The 19,492-nt window shown below is 34.0% G+C and overlaps 1 protein-coding gene across 1 annotated transcript in view; it reads right to left on the bottom strand.

Annotated features, from left to right (window-relative positions):
- LOC122804158 (myoglobin-like) overlaps positions 1-19,492 on the bottom strand; it is a 32,335-nt gene that overhangs the window by 1,455 nt on the left and 11,388 nt on the right. The window contains exon 2 of the mRNA XM_044073848.1: positions 10,689-10,911. Coding sequence (XP_043929783.1) covers positions 10,689-10,911 — 223 coding nt within the window. The remainder of the gene's footprint in view (positions 1-10,688; positions 10,912-19,492) is intronic.

The raw sequence follows: 19,492 nt of genomic DNA, 5'->3' as shown, positions 1-19,492 counted from the left end.
TTGCGGGTTGCCTCTGAAAAAGGGATTATGTATCCAGTGGGCCTGCCTGCTTAACAAATGGGTGTTATTACTGCCATCTTTCAAAAACATGAGATGTATCACAAAGAAGTCACAGCTTGGCAATATAAAATGGCGGACTCAGGGTAGATAAATGTAAGCATTTTTAATCAGAAGGTGCCAGGTGATTGGAAAGCTTCTGCTAAGAGGCTTCACGTAAAATCTCAAATCTCACAATAAAGCTGGTGACTCCTTGTTCACAAATGTTGTTGGTTCACACTGGAATAAACTTCCCATAGAACTGATCACACTAGGATCAGCACAACTTTTCAAGAAACGACTAAGGAGCTATTTCAAATCTCACTGGCTTTGTCCTTGCTCTAATCCTGACTGACCTCAGCATCTTCCTCTCCTTACAGCTCTTTACTCTACTCCTCTACTTGTCACTATCACTAGTGCTACCCCCCTCTGTAGCTCTCCTTGAATTTCACTTCCATTTTAATTTTCATTAACACCTTCTGCTCTTTCTACTTGATATAGTACTACAACCAGTCATACATCCTTTCTATTTAAACCTATATCCTGCTACATATGGAACTACTCTGTTTTCTTAAAAATAGTACCCTAGCACTAAAAGTGTTATCATTATTGTAAATACTGTATATATGACTATTAGACTTAGGGATGAGTCACTATTTTCTCTCCAACATTAGTATGATTGCATGGTTAAGATTATAGAACTAGGAATCCTCACTGTTTTGACTATATTCTATTGTATTTGCTTCTATACTATTACTAAGCTATTTTAGCTCTCTTACATGCCTATAATACTGTATCCTATTGTGCTTTTTTTTGATGTACCTTGTTATGTTATGTTTGTACTAGTACATAGTGGAGCTTTTCTCCTCGGGCCTCTGCTGAAAATGGACATATATCCAGCCAGACTAGCCTGGTCAACAAATGTAAAATAAAAATAAAATAAAATAAACATAAAAATAGTAAGAGAATTCAAGACAACATAGGACTTTCATTTTCATTACTGTGCGAATGAGAAACATATACTTTGGCATGACTACAGAGATTACGTAATAGTTTATTCATAACCCTTTCTGAAGATCACAACTGTTTATGAATTCCTAATAACTAACAACCTATGTTTATTTTCTGCAATTAATTAGGAGTCTTTGCTATTGGCAGCCAATGTGTAAAACAGATAACAGTGGATTGTTAACGTTCAAGAGTTTTGTTTTCTAGGTTTAGAACATGACGTCAAAAGCTAGAGCTCAGGAAGTCATTATAGTAACCTAGAAAAAATGAAAAAGCTAGTTTGCTTTTATTTTTATGTTTGCCACTGGTTAATGAAGTGAGGGGTTTATATATTTTTTTCAAGTATTTCAGAAACAGTATAAAAATTAAAGATGAAAGGTAGTGGAAAGCTATTTTTTAATGTGTCCACCTCATGGTATTCTTTATGAATTTCCGTTGCATGATCTTTTAAAATATCCCACGTGGCTATCACCATACACTTTAAGTCTTCCGTGCCAGTGCTGAATTCTAAAGACAAAGCCCAGGACTAGTTGGATAAACTAATGATGTTTTCTTCCTCACTGTTAAACCCTGGTAGTAACACAGGGTACATTTAGTGCTTCTTAAGTCAGTAACTTCCTGATGAACTGAAGTGACCAAGAGTGAATCATATTGTCTGTCCATAAGCATGTTTGCTAATACTGCTAATTCTCCTTTTAATATGAGGTCATTAGATGTGAGGTTTTAGTGCTTCCATGTTTGCCCTTTAATAATGTTTTGACTTATGTAAAAAGGATGATCACTCAAAGCACCCACATAAGATCTCCTAAAGATGGGCTTCCTATAAATAGAAGAAAAATAAAATATTTCTTATTTACTTCTTTCTATTAATTTATAAGAAATCATTTTCATTTAAAAACTGTTCTGAAGTAAATCTGAAAAAGCTAATGCTGTTACCAAATATTCTATAAATTCTTGTAGATATGAATCCTTTACTGACCAGAAAATGAAAAGCCATCAACAAAACAACAATACACATGTATGTACTTACTGGAAGGAGACTTAGAAACCTTTCTCCAGCTCTACATGTTTAAATAATAATCTCATAAAGTAGTACCACAACTGTGTCCATAGCTATTTCTTTTTTGATGAAAATATCGGTCTTTGAACAAAAAAAAATTGTTGTGAGGTACAAGATCCATAATAGCACAGGGGTCCAGGGAAGTAAATATTGTGGGAAAAAATATCCAGGGAATTGTTATTGCTAGGCTTGTATAGGCCCTAGGGCAGATAGCCTAGTACCAACCTATGAATCTATACACTGACAATTATTTTTCTATTAAAATTTTATATATATATATATATATATATATATATATATATATATATATATATATATATATACGTGGTGTGTGCAAAATCTTTCTTAAAATATCCAACCCATCATCATATGGAATGACTATATATATATATATATATATATATATATATATATATATATATATATATATATATATATATATATATATATATATATATAGATATATATAGATATATATATATATATATATATATATATATATATATATATATATATATACGTGGTGTGTGCAAAATCTTTCTTAAAATATCCAACCCATCATCATATGGAATGACCATATATATAGATATATATATATATACATCAGTAATATCAGTGGACACAAAATATCTTCCTTAAATTTTTCTTGCCTCAATTTATACAAAAATGCCACGAATCTTTGAGAAATGTTAAGTACATAAATACTAAATATTTAAAAATGCTTTCAACTTAAACAGCAGAGGGTTTTATGCTAAAACCTTTAATAGAAACTATAGGCCTAAATGAAAGATTTTGGGTGCCTTTATGTTATTTTGGAACCCAGACATCATGGAAATCTTTAAATGCTTGGTAAGCAAAAAAAAATAATAATAATTCAGAAAAATTCTGAAATGAATATCCAGTCAAGAAGCATATCTAACTTCATGCATCTTCAAAAGTACAATATGGCTATGATATATATATATATATATATATATATATATATATATATATACACACACACACACACACACACACACACACACACACACACACACACACACACACACACACACACACACACACACACAGATTAATGAATAGATAGTATGGCTGATAGTAATTTTGATCTACCAATAGTAAATCAATTTACTAAAAATAGGCATGACTGCCCATAATTACTATCTCCCACTTTTGTCAGGTTAAAATGATGATCCTAGTGGACTATTTTTAGGTTCAGGCTGGGAGTTAAAAACAAACAAAGCAACAAAAGCATTATTATAACTAAAATTCCACAATTCCAAATTCATCCTGGAAGTTGAGAACAAACAAACACAAGTAGCACTGATGAAAGTAGAATTTTATAAAATAGAGATAAATTGTAGAATTCCATACAAGTAATAAAATGAGGTTGGGGGAATTACTATTACACACACACACACACACACACACACACACACACACACACACACACACACACATCTATATCTATATATACATATATATATATATATATATATATATATATATATATATATATATATATATATATATATATATATATATATATATATATGTATATATATATATATATATATATATATATATATATATATATATATATATATATATATGGTTCCCATTCAGAAGCCTGAAACATCATAAGCCTGAAAATCAAAATCCTGAAACCAAAAGCCTGAAAATTCAGAATCCTGAAAACTCAAAATCCTGAAAGCCCAAAATCCTGAAAGACCAAAATCCTGAAACTCAAAATCCTGAAAACACAAAATAGACATACTGATGTCATTGTGGCTTTGCTATTGTTAGCCCTGTGGTGTTAGGTCATGCGTTGGGGTCAGGTAAGTGTGCGGTTGGTTTTATTTTAGGTTAGGGGCGGTTTAAGTGAGTTAGGGTTAGGGTGCAGGTTAGGCATGTATGCAATAGTGACAAATATTGGGGTTAGGGGTTTAAGTGAGTTAGGTTTAGGGCTGGTCAGGTGAGTGTGCGATAGTGACGGACCTTAGGGTTAGGGTTAGGGTCAGGGTCAGTTGGTAGATATTAGTGTCTTTATAGTGACATATTAGCATTATTTGTGTTTTCAGGATTTTGAGTTTCAGGATTTTGGGCTTTCAGGATTTTGAGTTTTCAGGATTCTGAATTTTCAGGCTTTTGGTTTCAGGATTTTGATTTTCAGGCTTATGATGTTTCAGGCTTCTGAATGGGAACCATATATATATATATATATATAAAAAACTTGCAAATTATTGAAATATTTCTGGTGCACTGAACACAATTTTGTGTTGAAGGTAACAATAGTTACAATACATATGCTTCTATCTTTCAGAAAATGAGGAAGATAACAGATCATTGCTATGGGTTAGGGATATAAATTACTGTCAGTTTGAAGTAGTGTTAAGAAAGGAAGAAAATGGAGTTTGTTTTAATTAGGTTTTGGGATTATATTATGATTAATAAAATAGGCCAATTATTGAGTGTTAATTAGTTAGAAGGAGTTATGGAAGAGGTAAAAGCAGGGTTTGGTTTAGTTAGAGTTCAGTGGTGAAATTTTGTGACTGTGTGTTTGAGCTTATTGTGTTGAGGTGATGGTGCCTGTTTCATGTAATTCTCATTTGTATAGCATTTACATGGGACTTCCTCAAAAAATGCATTTAAGTTAGTTGCAGAATTTGGAAAGGTGGTGATTTTAAAAAATACACAGTTATTCCACTCCTTTCAGTCTAAGTTTATGTAATACCTCCCTCCTAGCTTTCCTTCTCTATAGGGTGTTTCAGAGTAATCCTTGACCAGATTTTTGAACATCCCTGCAAATAAGATGGCTTTTTGCTTGTGCCAATGAAGCTCGGGAAGTTTGCAATTTAACTTACAATGGGCCCTTTGACAGAAACAAATTATGTTTTCAAATTTCAAACAAATATTCATATTTCTGGAACCACAGGGATTATGAAAGAAGTATAAATGGTAAACTCTTCAACATAAACTATTTTTATAGTGGAAGTATTCTTTAGGTTGTAGGTTGTAGGTCTTAAACTAAATTTTATAAGTAACAGTAAACACAGTAACTATTACATTTGTACTATTTTGTAAACAACTTATAGTATCTCAGCAACCACTCAAATTACTTACATACTGTTAGCAACATATTATTCATCTAGCTGCGAGCTTTCATATGAGGCTAAAGAGTTCTGTCTGTGTTACTTGGTTGTTGAGATATTTAGAAAAATGTGAAAATTATATCTATATAAATTAATATAATAAAAACAACAGTTAATATCTATTTACCTGCACTAGAGAGAGGTCAGATATTAATGCAGTTGAGTTTGGTGTTGTGTAAGCTTTAACATGAAATCTTTTAAAGTCTTGTACATAACATGGCTTTGGAATTATTGATGCAAATATAAACAAGCAATACTTGACACCTAGAGGCATCAGTAGGAGTTAACTGCAGATGTGCCTGGAGGCGTAACTCAGATGTAGCCATCTCTTCCTATTTTTGTTCCTGCATACTCATATTTCCTTTTGAGTTGTTTTTTTCACCATGGGAACACTATTTTATCCCAATTTCTGCAGGCTCTGTCCACAGCTTTGTGCTTATGCAGCCATTTTAGCTGGGTTCTCTTCTCTAGCACCCTCTCCTATTATACTTCTCTTTGCCTTCCATTTGCTCCATTATGTAACTCCCATGTTAACTGAACTATCACTTCCTCAGTTTGAACCTTTGTTTTTCTGAGTGTACTTCATGCCTACTTCTGTTTTAATTGGCATGCACATCTTTAATTATTTTTCCATACTTCTTCTTTCCTTTTCAAACATTACATATTTTCCAGCCTTTAATACCATGTCATTTGTGTGTGTTTCTCAGCAGTTTTGAAGTTTCCCCATTGTTCCTTTGTACCACATCACACCAATCTAATGATATTTTTTATTAGACAACAAAAGGAGACGGCAGAGCAATATGCTCAATACTGTTCGTTCCAATTTAGTAGTTCATGTAGAAGATGCATATATATACGTTCACAAGCACATTACTGTTAATTAATATGTGTTTGTATGGGGAGAAGCTTACATTCTGAAGATGACTGGAAGTATTTTACACAGGTAGTTAATTAGCCATTTTCGTCTATCAACATCCATGTTTTCAGGCTATTCGTTGTTGCTGCTCTTGTTTTATAATTGTTATATAGATTTGATATTTTATTTATTGGAATTGTTAAATTACAGAATCATATGAATGTTTTACATTTAAGTTTTTATATTTAATTATTTAAATTATATGTTTTAATTGATTTTAATTGAAAGAGAGGAAGTGATGTCACCAGTGTTTAGAGTATTTAAGCATTTCATTGAAATTTCATTATATTTGGCATGAGGAAGCCTATATGGTGAAAGCGCTTGCCGTTCTATGTGTTAATAAACTAGTTTGAATTAATTCTCGTTTGGAATATATCTTTTGGTGAAGTGAAGACTGCCGTTTGAGGGTTATATATTGTTGTTACATGAAAAGTGCATCTTCTTCATGAACTATTAAATTGGAACGAACAGTATTGAGCATATTGCTCTGCCGTCTTTTTTTGTTGTTTCATTTTATCATATTTTGGTTGGAGATTCATTCACTAAGCAGCTATTTTTCTTATATTTTTTATTAGACTTGTTATGAAAAGTCTGCCCTGCTACGTAGTTCCAGATCTGAATTTTTTTCACCTTCCCCCTATTTTTGAGCAATAACCCAAGACTGCTTTTTCTTCAGTAGACCTTAGCAATAGATGTCTTAGGCCTTACCACCTGTAGGTCAATACAGGGATCACAGTCTTTGGTACAGCTGGCATCAAGGTGCTCTAATTAACATGTGATATACTAATGCCCCATCAATAACTCCTCCCCACACTCACATCACTCTCAGTTGATCCTACTCACTCTCTTAACTCTCACTCACTTGTACAGTAACAAAGAATTGTCCTGAGAAGAAGAAGAAAACATAAAAAAAAAAAAATAAATGTATTTTTTCTTTTAATTATAATCTTCACATGTAGTTGCTTATTTCTTACTATTGTTTGCTATTATTGTTTGTAGTACTTGTTTTCTTACTGTAATTATATATTGTACTTTCTGGAGCTTTTCTCCTCGGGTCTCCACTGAAAAATGGGACAAAATCCCAGTTGAACTAACCCGGTTAACAAATGTCAATAAATAAATTAGGGTGGCCTAATGGTTAAGGTGTTTGCCTTACAAACACAAGGTGCATGGTTTGAGTCTCACAAGGGATAATTGGCTAGGCTTAAAATGGCTCGCAAGGGCAGTTAGCTTAGTACTAACTTATGAACCTATGAAATAAAATAAAACCTGCTGTTTCTCTATGATCCTAAGGATGTTATCTATCATTTCTGTGTCTTTTTTGTCTCTGTACATTTTTGTTTTTTGTTTTTTAAAAAATTGATTTATTTAGTAAAGTATTCCTCATGTATTGTCTTAGTCTGATAGTGGAGCTTTTCTCCTCGGGCCTCTGCTGAAAATGGACATGTATCCAGCCAGACTAGCCCGGTTAACAAATGTAAAATAAAAAATAAATAAATAAATTAAGAGGAGGAGAGTCTTATATCATATCTTTGATGACTGTGCTTCCACTCCTTATCTCTACTTTAACACACTCAAGCACCTATAGTATACAATGAATTACTCTAGGATACGTTGCCATGAGCCTCAAACAAGTTAACCCTTGTCAAATTCTAGAACACTTTACAAAACGCAGTAGCTAGTTTGTTCAAAAAATTATTTAAAGAGCAATTTTTTTCCACAGAATGAATGTTAAATTACCTTTTGCTAAAATGCACAGCTATATGTTCTGCTTACTCTGAGCTATAGTCTACAACATCTTGGATGCATCCATCTTCTAATTCTGAATCTTGGGAATACATTTTTGATATTGACCCTGCTGTAAAATTTATCATATATTTGACTACATACTAGTTTATGGCCAAGCTGTATATTTATTAACAAAACTCGTTCTTCTGTTACTTGACAGAAATAATGTTCGAACCAGGAAACTGTAAAAAGCAGTAACTAATTCTACTTTTGCAAAATAAAATTAAATTAAATTGCAAGAAAAAGACCAGCATTCATAAGTAGATGTTTGTACTACCACAAGAGATTATATAAACTCATAAGCTGTTCAGATAAATTTCACTCTGGAATTACTTTTCAATTAAATCTACAGTCACTAAAACCCTACATACAAATAAAAGGATAAAATGTCTAAACAGCTATTTCCCTCATTTGAAACTATAAACATATAGCAATCAACACTTAAAAATGTATGCAATCCGCTCTACCATCTGTCATAGAAATATCAGTTTTTCTTGTTTTTACTGTATGTAAGTAACTTAAAATCCAAAATTATTAAGGGTGTCCTCTTCAGTAGTAAGTGAGATGTCCAGAAATGTGCTATTTACAGCTTTACAATCATCATGCATTTGTAAAAGAGTAAGTGGATACCAAATATTAAGTGTTTGCTAGTTTATAAGAATGATCTTTATTGTTTTGTTTAATTTCCTGCCTTTCCATCTAGTACTACGATTATTATTATCATTATTAATAGTATTATTAATTAGTAATCATTTCTGAGCTGTAAAATATTATGATTTAATGAAAACTTTTTTTTCAAAATTGATTAAATTACTGTCTTTTTGAAAATAGACATCTAACTTCAGCAGCACAACAAATGTGATATACACACACACACACACACACACACACACACACAAATACATATTCCACGGGTTGCTGAAATTCTTCTTTCGGCTTTTCCCAGTTAGGGGTCACCACAGCAGATCTTCTGTCCACTCATGATTGGCAGTGGAGTTTTTACAGTGTTGAGTTGCCAGCCCGGCACCCAACCTTCCACAAAAGGCATACACATGCACACACTCACACCTAGGACCAATTTAGAGTATCCAATTCACCTACTGCATGTCTTTGAGAGGAAACCCACATGACCACAGGGAGGACATGCAGACTCCGCACAGAAGGCACCCCAGCCAAGAATCAAACCGGAGAACCCCTTGCTGTGAGGCGGCAACGCTAACCACTGCACCTCCGTGGCCACCCAGGGTTGCTGAAATTCTACTGTTCATCAGTTCACTATTATGTAATCCATGAGCCTATGAACCTATTTAATCGAACAGGCTCAAATATAAAAATTTATTTTTTTGTGGCATGCAGAGTCTCCACACACCCACCTACCTGCAACCATTTAACTTATAAAACTAACTCCAAGGTTACAGGTGTGCAGGTTTCTGTTTCAGTAAAAAGTGACAGGTTAATATTAAAAATATGGCTACTTTTCATTCTTTTCAGTTTTAACAAAAAGTCAGAACACTCCCTTACTGTGAGATGACTGTGCAACACAGCTATATACATACATACATCGACAATCAAATTGATTTTCAGATTATTTACCTTATGCAATACAGTTTTTGTATGCTATTACTAGGCATGCTTTCATATGTTTATTGTAACAACACCACATTACTCAATGCATTTAAAAAGAGAAATTAAAAAGGAAAAACACAAAAAAAGTCTGAAGTTGAAGTTGAGAAAAACAAATGTTCAATATAAAGAAGCACATCTAGTACTCATTATTGTATTACTTTATTTATTATCTTTAATTATAAAACTGTTACTAATAAATGCTGCTGGCAAATATCGGTGCATTACTTGAAAACACTTTGTATTCCTGTTTCAAATTTGTTTTACTTCCTAAAGTTTCATCTATTGCTGAATTGTTTTTCTTTTCCTCAGAGAACTGTATAGTATTACATATTGTTTCTCTCTCTTCCTCAATGAAATTTCTATGAATTTTGAGAATTCTGCACTTAAATGGAGTTATCATGCCACTGAAAGTGACTTACTAACATATTTGCAAATAAATAAGCTGTCATGAAAATGTCCATTATAGGAATGCATAAAATATGTCTTGCATTTTATATTTGCAAATGTCAAATAAATACAATTAAGCATTATGCATCACAACAAGTAGAAATAAATGTTTGAAGTATGTAAGAGAAAACCTACTGGGGTATTCATAATGAAGCTTATTTAGTCACAAAGCAGTGTACCCAGATGTTTCATTTGCTCAAATTCTTTCTGAGGTGTGAGTTGTGTTCTGGTAACATCACATCCATGTGCAAAGAGACTCAGCACAAGTGCTTTGTAGCTTAGACTGCATCTGATCTGTGTGTTGTTATTAAAATAAAACCCACACCACCCCATGTTCTAATACTTGCTTATGTGATTTCACACCTGTAGTATTTTGGAATTCTGTATTTTGATGTATATGTACAAGAAAGGATCATGTAAACAAATCGTGTGCAAAAGAATGCATGACCAGTGAAGGAAGAGAGAGTTTTAAAAAGTGAGTTTGGTAAGGAAGGAAGAGTGGTGTCATGTTGTAATTTTTATATGTTCTTGGCTAAGTGACTAAAAATACAAAAAAAAGGTTGCCAAGAACAAGGAGCAAGAACAGGATGTCAGCCATTTGGCAGGAAGGATCCAGAGCAAACCTCATTCATTGCATAATGATCGACTTGCTTACCGTGAAGTTCTCCACTGGGATCTTGTGCTTGTGAGAATGTGACTCGGCCATTGGGCGAAGGTCAGCATCATGGTGGCCCTTCAGCTTCAGGGTTTTTCCCAAGGCAGTGAAGACAGTGTTGCCATGTTTCTGTAGGTCGGCACAACTTCTCATCTCTGCTTCTGAACCTAAATGCCTGAATTTATCAAAGAGGTTTTGGGCCGCCTTACTTTCCAAAAACAAGCTGAAATAATAACATTTGGAACTTTGGTTAAAAATTAAAAACAAGAACAGTGAAATTACAAAAAAATACATCATGGTACTATGTCATCCATCATTAATTTTATAAATTTCATTTAAGAAGTTGTCATGTATTAACCACCACTTGGGCTATAATTACCCAGACCACCTACCACCAACAACAAGTACAAAATTATTTCCATCAATGCTTGTAACGCAGAGTAATTACATACTGGATATACCATGGCCATTTTTGGGATGGGTTTTATCTTATTACCAAATAAATGGGGAAAACATTTATTAAACTTAAAATACTGACATTTTCAGACTATTCATTTACTTTAGATCGTGATGTCATACATCTTTATTAAATGAGCTCACTTATTTGTAGAATAGGAGTTAGCCTTCTCAGCAAAATGTTCTTTCTCTTCTATTACAAATCTTTTTTGGGTCAGTTACAATTGGAGTGAGTCTGTTGTCAAACAATTAGCTCTACAGGTCAGACAAATATGGGCTAAAAATATCACTCATGTGGTGTGAGAGTTCTAACATTGTAAGGTTTTGTTAATGTTATAGAGAGTTTTTCTGCAAGTCAAAGTGTGTGTCATCCTTTGGAGCATATCTAGCTGCAGATGCATGTGATATGCCAATATGCTAAGCTGGGTGATATTTAGTTGCAAAAACATTGCTGGTATACAGTTCTTTAAAATGAATAGGACTGATAGGGTTACCCAAATCTGAGAACAATGTTTCTGCCTCTACTTGTTTCTGAGGTACAACTAGATAAAGCTGCAAATGAATGCAAAAAGTCAAAGTTTTAGGCCAACAACAATTAAAAGAAGGAACTTTTATTGAGCGAGGCAAGCCCTTTGCAACATCATTTACAGGACTGTCCCAATACCCCTTTACTTATATAGGGAAGCGCCACAGTTGCACAAGGATATGAAAAAGTGGTGAAAATAACACACACAGCAATACCACTGTCTGACTAATAGAGATGCATAAACAGTGACTTTTTTTTTTGTTACAGAAAACAGTGACGGGGAGCAGGAAATCAGCAAATATACATCAAGGTGTTGAATTTTTGACCACTAGTAGGTCAACTGATATTTCTTTTTCTGGGATGAAATGACCACATTGCTACTTATGTTAATTAGCAGGATCTGGGGCTACAATACCACATGGAGTCATTACACTTTATTTAGTATTTAACCCTAAAGTAAAGGCAAAGGAGTTTTTTTGTTTGTTTTGTTTGTTTGTTTGTTTGTTTGTTTGTTTGTTTGTTTGTTTGTTTGTTTGTTTTGATAAATTTAGTTTTTCACATAACTGCTAAACTCTCTCCATGTGCTGTACTGACAAGCATATGCAAGCCTGAAATATGCTTATAGTTAGTTGAATCTGGAGTGCATTAATGAATACCTGGGTAGTATTATACATTAAACAGTTGCTATGTTGAAACACTTCTATTTATGTTTCATTTCAGAGAAAAATACAAATACCTCCTGTGATGCCTTGTAAAAGTGAATGTGGCAAACGTTTATAGATGTTTCAGTTTTTAACTCAGGTTTAACTCAGTTTTTAACTCAGGTTAGGTCTTGTATGTATGTGCTATGGGACTTTTGATCTGATAATGGAATTTTGCTTTTTTTTTTGTTTTGTTTTGTTTATTAAGTCACTCCAAGAATTACTTTGCTTATAAAATTCTTTAAAACTGAGCATACAGTCCATTTTATAATTATAATTATTTTGGAAAAGGTGTTCCCCATTTTCAAAATATAAAAACATATCCTAGGCTGTAAACAAAACAGGTATAAAGCAGACATGTAGTTCTTGCACTGGATTTCACTATTACCAATAATTATTCAGATTTTGTGCAGTACAGATCAGTCGACACTGTTACATATTGAAAGCTGCATAACAGGAGAGAAATGCAATGATACTGAAACCAGAATGAAGTCAAAAACAGAACATATATAATACTCCATATAATTAGAAAAGTTGCTCTGAGATATTCTTTCTTTTATTATACAGTTGAGAGATTGCTATATTAACAAAATTTATGTGATCAGAATCTCCCTTAACACACAGACACACACGCTCGTGCGTGCACTCAAGCATATACCCACTAACTCAAGAAACGTGTATAAAAACAACTAAAATGCATCAGGAACATTTCTCCTGATGTAATGTATTACATGTCTGATAATAAATAACTCCTTATTCTGCAGCCAAATACACATTGTTAACACAGTAGTGGCTTAGCTTCAGAAGAAATCATTTTTCTTCATCTTGGCTCTAGCCTCACAGTTACAGAATGGGGGAGTTGCACTGTGAAGAAGTCCTACAATGATGTAAGCTGCAGCTTTTGTTGGGTGCACTTCTCTCTCTCTCTCTCTAGATATATATATAAAATGTGTGTGTGTGTGTGTGTGTGTGTGTGTGTGTGTGTGTGTGTGTGTGTGTGTGTGTGTGTGTGTGTGTGTGTGTGTGTCAGTGGATATATACACCCACACACATGCATACATATGTTATATGTAGGTGTATTTTTGATATATATATATATATATATATATATATATATATATATATATATATTTATGGATTCACTTTATAAGCTCGAACTTTTGAAATCTCAAATTGCAGAATCTCAAGCCTATAAAGTAGGAAATCCAAATACCCGAAACTGCACAATCACGAAGCCCTAAATCCCGAAACCGCAAAACGGTGAAATTCAAACTCCCAACACTTTCAAACACCATTATAACACACATGCACACAATTAAATAAGCACACACACCTACTTTTATAATATGCAGGGGGCAAGCCCCCCCCCTGCATTCCCCATGTGGGGGGCTGCGCCCCTCACAACCCCCTACTTAAATATTCTAACTCCAAGGTCGCACTACATGCACACAGACACAAAACACCACCAGACAAATTACTTTCATCTTGGACACACACACATCACAGTAACAACACACACTAACACACACTAAAGCCCCTACCCAACAACCTTAAACATAAACACTTACCTGAATCCACGAACACAGCACAACACCAGAACCACTAATTCAAAATCTCCCACATTCAAGATTTTGAATTTCACGTTTCTGTGGTTGCGATCTTCCAATCCTGCCACTTTATGAACTCGAGATACTGAATTTCGGGATTTTAGTATTTTGAGCTTATAAAGTTTTCACATATATATATATATATATATATATATATATATATATATATATATATATATACAGTATATATATATATATATATATATATATATATATATATATATATATATATATATATATATATATACACACACACACACATACATACATATACATAGATATATCTATATATATATATATATATATATATGTACATATACATAGATATATATATATATATATATATATATATATATATATAGGGGCTACTGATTTTCACTGAATGACCCAAATGGTGCAGTTCAACCAGATAATTTTTACTGGTATTATTCTCTGGGAGGTCGCTGAATAGCAGAGTGTAGATTTTCCCTTTTCCTACTGTTGTGCGAGCTTGGTACTTATAGTTAGCTGGGGGAGTGGGGGCACAGCCTCCCACATGGGAAGTGTGAGCTTTTTTTATATTTATTAATTCAATTATTTATTTTGAGCATTGATTCTTTGAGACTGATGTTTTGTTTTTTGCTGTTTTTAAATTTTAATATTTCAAAGTACTTCCATATCTACGTATCTGTCTGCCTGACTATCTATATAGACATTATATCTTTTGTGATTTTTGAATCAACCCTAATGCATTTTTTATGCTTTCATGAAGACCATTGGCATGATCACCACAAGTTGTTTTTGATTGTTTACAATTGGCAGAGTTTCTCTTCAGGTGTTTTGGTCCCTTCTGGTACCTATCAACAGAGTTTTATAATTCTGCTTTCACATATACGGAATTTCATCTTCTTTCATTTTAAATAAAGTCGTTTTGGACTGTCGGCCTTTAAAATAGCTGCTGTGTTTCAAATCTTACCACTATAAATAAAGAGGTATGCTATCCTTTATGGTGCATCTGCAATGTCACTAATGAAGACAATGTATATAACCTGCTCCAGCTGTGATGTCAGTGATCTAGGGATGCCAAATGTCAAGAGATGTACAGACCACCTGTAAAAATTTTGCAAAATGGCTTGTCAGTTTAATCTATAAAATGTGTGTATGTAGGATAAAGGTACAGTTTACATCTGTTGTATTTATTTATTTATTTATTTATTTTAATGTCCACTGACTTCTTTGACCTTTGCAGCTACTTTATAATGATTCCTCATTAGGTGTTTTCTCATGGAGTAGACGAGCAGTATCTGGAAAGAAATCATTTATGTAAAACGGATGGTCTGAGTTCTGGTCGGGAGTAAACCCAGAAAGTGCTTTTAATGAAGGATGTCACATTGCTTACTACCTCAGATATCGGGTGTGGTGAGCAAAAGGAAAAGGCATCTCTTTAGTGTACAGCATAAAACAAATTCTACTTACACTGTTTGTGATTTATTAGCACTGTAAGATGAAAGATATAAGTAGGAATTATGAAATAATGGTCAGGAATACTGAAGCAGCAAAGATGGTAAGAATGCCATATGTCAGCACCAGTCTGACAGTAAATTGGACCAGTTCCACTGATGTTGTTGGTTTTAAGGTTTAAATGCATGCAATAATGATCCATTATGTCAGAATGAAAAATTAAGTATTTTTTATTGCGTTAACTTTTGCAGTTGTCCCATGCATTAATGAATGGCACCTTACCTGCAGGGTTTTTTAAAAGTGTCATGTTTTTACTTTACATGGATAACCATTTACATTAAAAATTACAAATGTTTAGTCCCGATGCTACCTAACAATAGTTTTCATTCCTCTTCATGAGCCTGCTGCATTACAAATAATGCCCACCTTCCAACCAGACTATCTGTGTCACCTAATTAGCATAAGTGGTTGATCATGCTTAAAGTGGTCTTATAAGACAGTCAGAAAACCAACACTCATCAGTGTGGGATGGGCACATGAAGGGGCTTCTTGCTACATAAAAAAAAAATTCTAGGACATGACTCTACCCTATCCAGAAGTAAAAGCCACATAAACATTAATGGGAGTAACATGTCCAAGTCCAAGAATATTCTGATGGGTTCTTTTAGAGGATTTTGCTATTTCCAGTGAGGTAGTACATTCCAGTACCTCATATTCTATTTTTTCACCTTGCCCATTCTCACTTTGGTCCTCATTCCTGTGAATTACATTGGTTTAAAATTTTCATTAAGTGATGTAACAGGACTTCTGGTTTATAGCATACACTACTACTTTTTGCCATGAATTGCTTCTTCTAACCTGTTTCCAGTTCTGTGCCTGAAGCCATAACCATCACAGATACTTTATTCACATAAAAAATAAATGTTTATTGAGATGTCTTTAAATATGCTATCTTCTTAATATTTATCCATGTGCCATAACTAAACCATCCAGGACTGACTTCAGTAGCCCAGCCACAACCATGTCGGCATAATATAGTCGATTATTCAGTTGTCTTCCGGAAAAACCTTTGCTATAATTCACAACACAAGCCTTTCAGTTTTCTACTGTTAAATTCTGTCTTATAATTTATTGGTTTCAAACTGAATATATACATTTTTATTTTAATTTTCAAATAGTTTTACAGCCTTTTTGAAATGTCTGAAGAAACAGCAGTTTCAGTAATCAGCATGAAAGGGGTCAGTAAAATGCTAAATCTTTTTAAAGTTTTACAGTGGGTTGTGCAGCCATTCCACATGTCAAAGTCCCAGTCCATGGCAGTGACACAATCCCTCGCACCACCTTACAAATGCATGCAAACCTAACTCTGCCCATAAAGCTAAACCCACACCTTACCTTAGAAAAATCCTTTCTGCATCACCACCATTACACAAGACAGGCTAAGGTACAGAAACTTGCACCAAAAATCATACTAACACAACTCAAAATCTTTCTTGTTAGTTAACCATTACTCTATCTCTAACATCACTAGCACTTGTGTAAACACTCTCTCACCCCTTATACCAACCTATTTAACTCTGTCTGCATTTTTTACTGTCAACATTCTGAAATGTCAATATTTTGATACTGCAGTTCCTACTGTTGACATTTTGAATTGTCAATTTGTCAATTTATTTAACTGCAGACACTGGCACACATGCACGCAGACACAAACATACACAGGTGTGTGTGTATATGTGTGTATATATATATATATATATATATATATATATATATATATATATATATATATATATATATATATATATCCAGATAGCAGTAGGAACCACTGTGTTATACAGTTTGGACACTATTTTTTATGCCCTGGAAAATCTACAGACTTTATATAATCATTGGCTCTGTGCTCTTTTCTTTATTGTTTAGTGCCTTCTTGTCTTTCTGATACACTTTTGAAATGCATTACTGTCTTTTGTGCATAACAACCTGTTCATTTAGAAACTCCTACCCTTTCTGAGAAGATATGCTTCCAGACATTGTTTTCTTACCCTACCTACTTCCAGTCTTAAGTTAAATCCACTAGACTCTTTTGGACATTATTTGCCCTCATCCATCTTATTATTCCTGTTCTCTGCGTATTTCAGAGATGACATCTAAATACCACAATTGCTTTACATATGACCATTGTCAAAGGTGCTGTGGCATCTTTGTTCCCATCTTTGAACAATACCCACACAATCCATGCCTTTTTAGATGTGTACCCTGCAGCAACAGACACGGAAAATTACAAGTGAGGCCTTACTAATGATACCAGTGAGGCCTTACTAATGATACCAGTGAGGCCTAACTAATGATTGCCATAATTACTACTTTTTCTTGTACTCTCTCTCTCTCTCTCTCTGTCTCTCAGTTACAGAGCATCTTACCGATGCTCCTGACAGAATTTTTATTTGGTGTCATATGACTAATATATGTTACATATGGCTGGTCACATGATTGAATCCTATGTTTTTCACACATCACTTGGTCTCTCGTGATTCTTCTTTTTACATTTGATTATCTACAGAATTAAATGCAAACCTTCACCCTTCATTGGTTTATAGGTTCATACGTGTGTACTAGGCTAATGGTCTTGAGGCCTTTACAAGCCTAGCCCATTAAGTGCCCTAGCATTGTGCCGCCCATCGTTAGTTCCCAGTGCCTCTATCAAGTACAGCCACTGGAGTGATACCCAGGGTGAACTTTCTATTTCACATCCAGTCATCAAGATTTCTCTTGAAGAGGGCCAAGCAAGATGCTCTTTTAAACTAACATGCCACTCTTTCTTTCATATCTGATAGACAGCTCCTTCACAGTTTATCATTTGTAGCCCATATATATATAGAGTTGCCAAACTATTTAGAGAGCTTGCATTTGGCATTTTGTTGAAGGTCTTGCAAAACTATAGGTAAGGTATGTCCAGTTCATACATGGAATATTTACCGACTGGATAAATAATGACATCAGTCATACAGATGCCTTCCCAACTTAATGCACTAATGTGAAGCTCACAGCATCTCTGACTTAAGTCACATGCCATTAGAGACATTTGTGGAATGACATCAGTTGTCATTCTGCTGCTCAGCTACAGTGCTATGAAAGTCGAAGACAGATATTCCATTTCAGTAAGCTAGGTTTCAGGAGCTCTGCATTAACACAAACAAACACTGCCATTCTCTGCTTGATGTGAAAATTCAAAATGTTCATTACGTCAACAAATTTGTTTGAGTGCTTATAAATCAGATTTATTAAACTAATTAAACTGAGACATTTCCAAAGTAATGTGCTCAGGGTCAACCTAAGCAATACACAAATATATTGCTTATAATACTATTTACAATTATATAATACAGGCAAGATGTCTATTAGTTTAATATGAAACAAGCATTCCTAAAGATGCAGTGAAAGAAAAAGAGACAAGAACATAGCTGACATAATGCCTAGTTGCATTTCTGGTTAGGCCACCGTGACTTCCTTCTTTCTTGACCTCTGTAACTATTAAATCTATTTAATGTCCTCAAGTCAGCAAAGAAGGTATTACTAATCTTCATACAAACCTACGAATGAATGTGTGACAGGTGAATCCCCCCCTCATGGAGGTACAAATGGTCTTAAGAAAAGGAATGTTAAAAGTGATTTTGCCCACAGCATTAGTAGGTGTAGCTTTCAAAGAGCTGACTCACCCAGCTTCCTTGCAGTGAGTTTGGTACTGACTCACTGTTAATTAATCCACTTCTGATATTTGTAATACACTGCAGGTTTGGCAGTTATGCTTTTAATGAAAGTGTTCTTGCCTTTTAAAAAAGAATCCAAGAAAGAATCAGATGGTGCCTCAAGCAATCCTGTACAGCTGAGGATCAAACGAATGTCTTCCACCCTACAAAAAGCTATTTTCTGCAGAACACCTCTGTATTGTCTGACATGACCAAAGAGTTATATGACCCCCTTGTACAGCTCCTAACACACATATACTGCAGACGAATAATTTAAGCAATAACAGTCTCAACTGTAGCTGCTTAAGTAATTACATTGAGTGCT

Source organism: Protopterus annectens, chromosome 6.part0 (genome assembly GCF_019279795.1).
Source record: "Protopterus annectens isolate FY-2018-M chromosome 6.part0, PAN1.0, whole genome shotgun sequence".
NCBI lineage: Eukaryota > Metazoa > Chordata > Ceratodontiformes > Protopteridae > Protopterus > Protopterus annectens.
The sequence above is the reverse complement of the archived record's forward strand: the minus strand, read 5'-3'. Positions and strand labels throughout refer to the sequence as shown.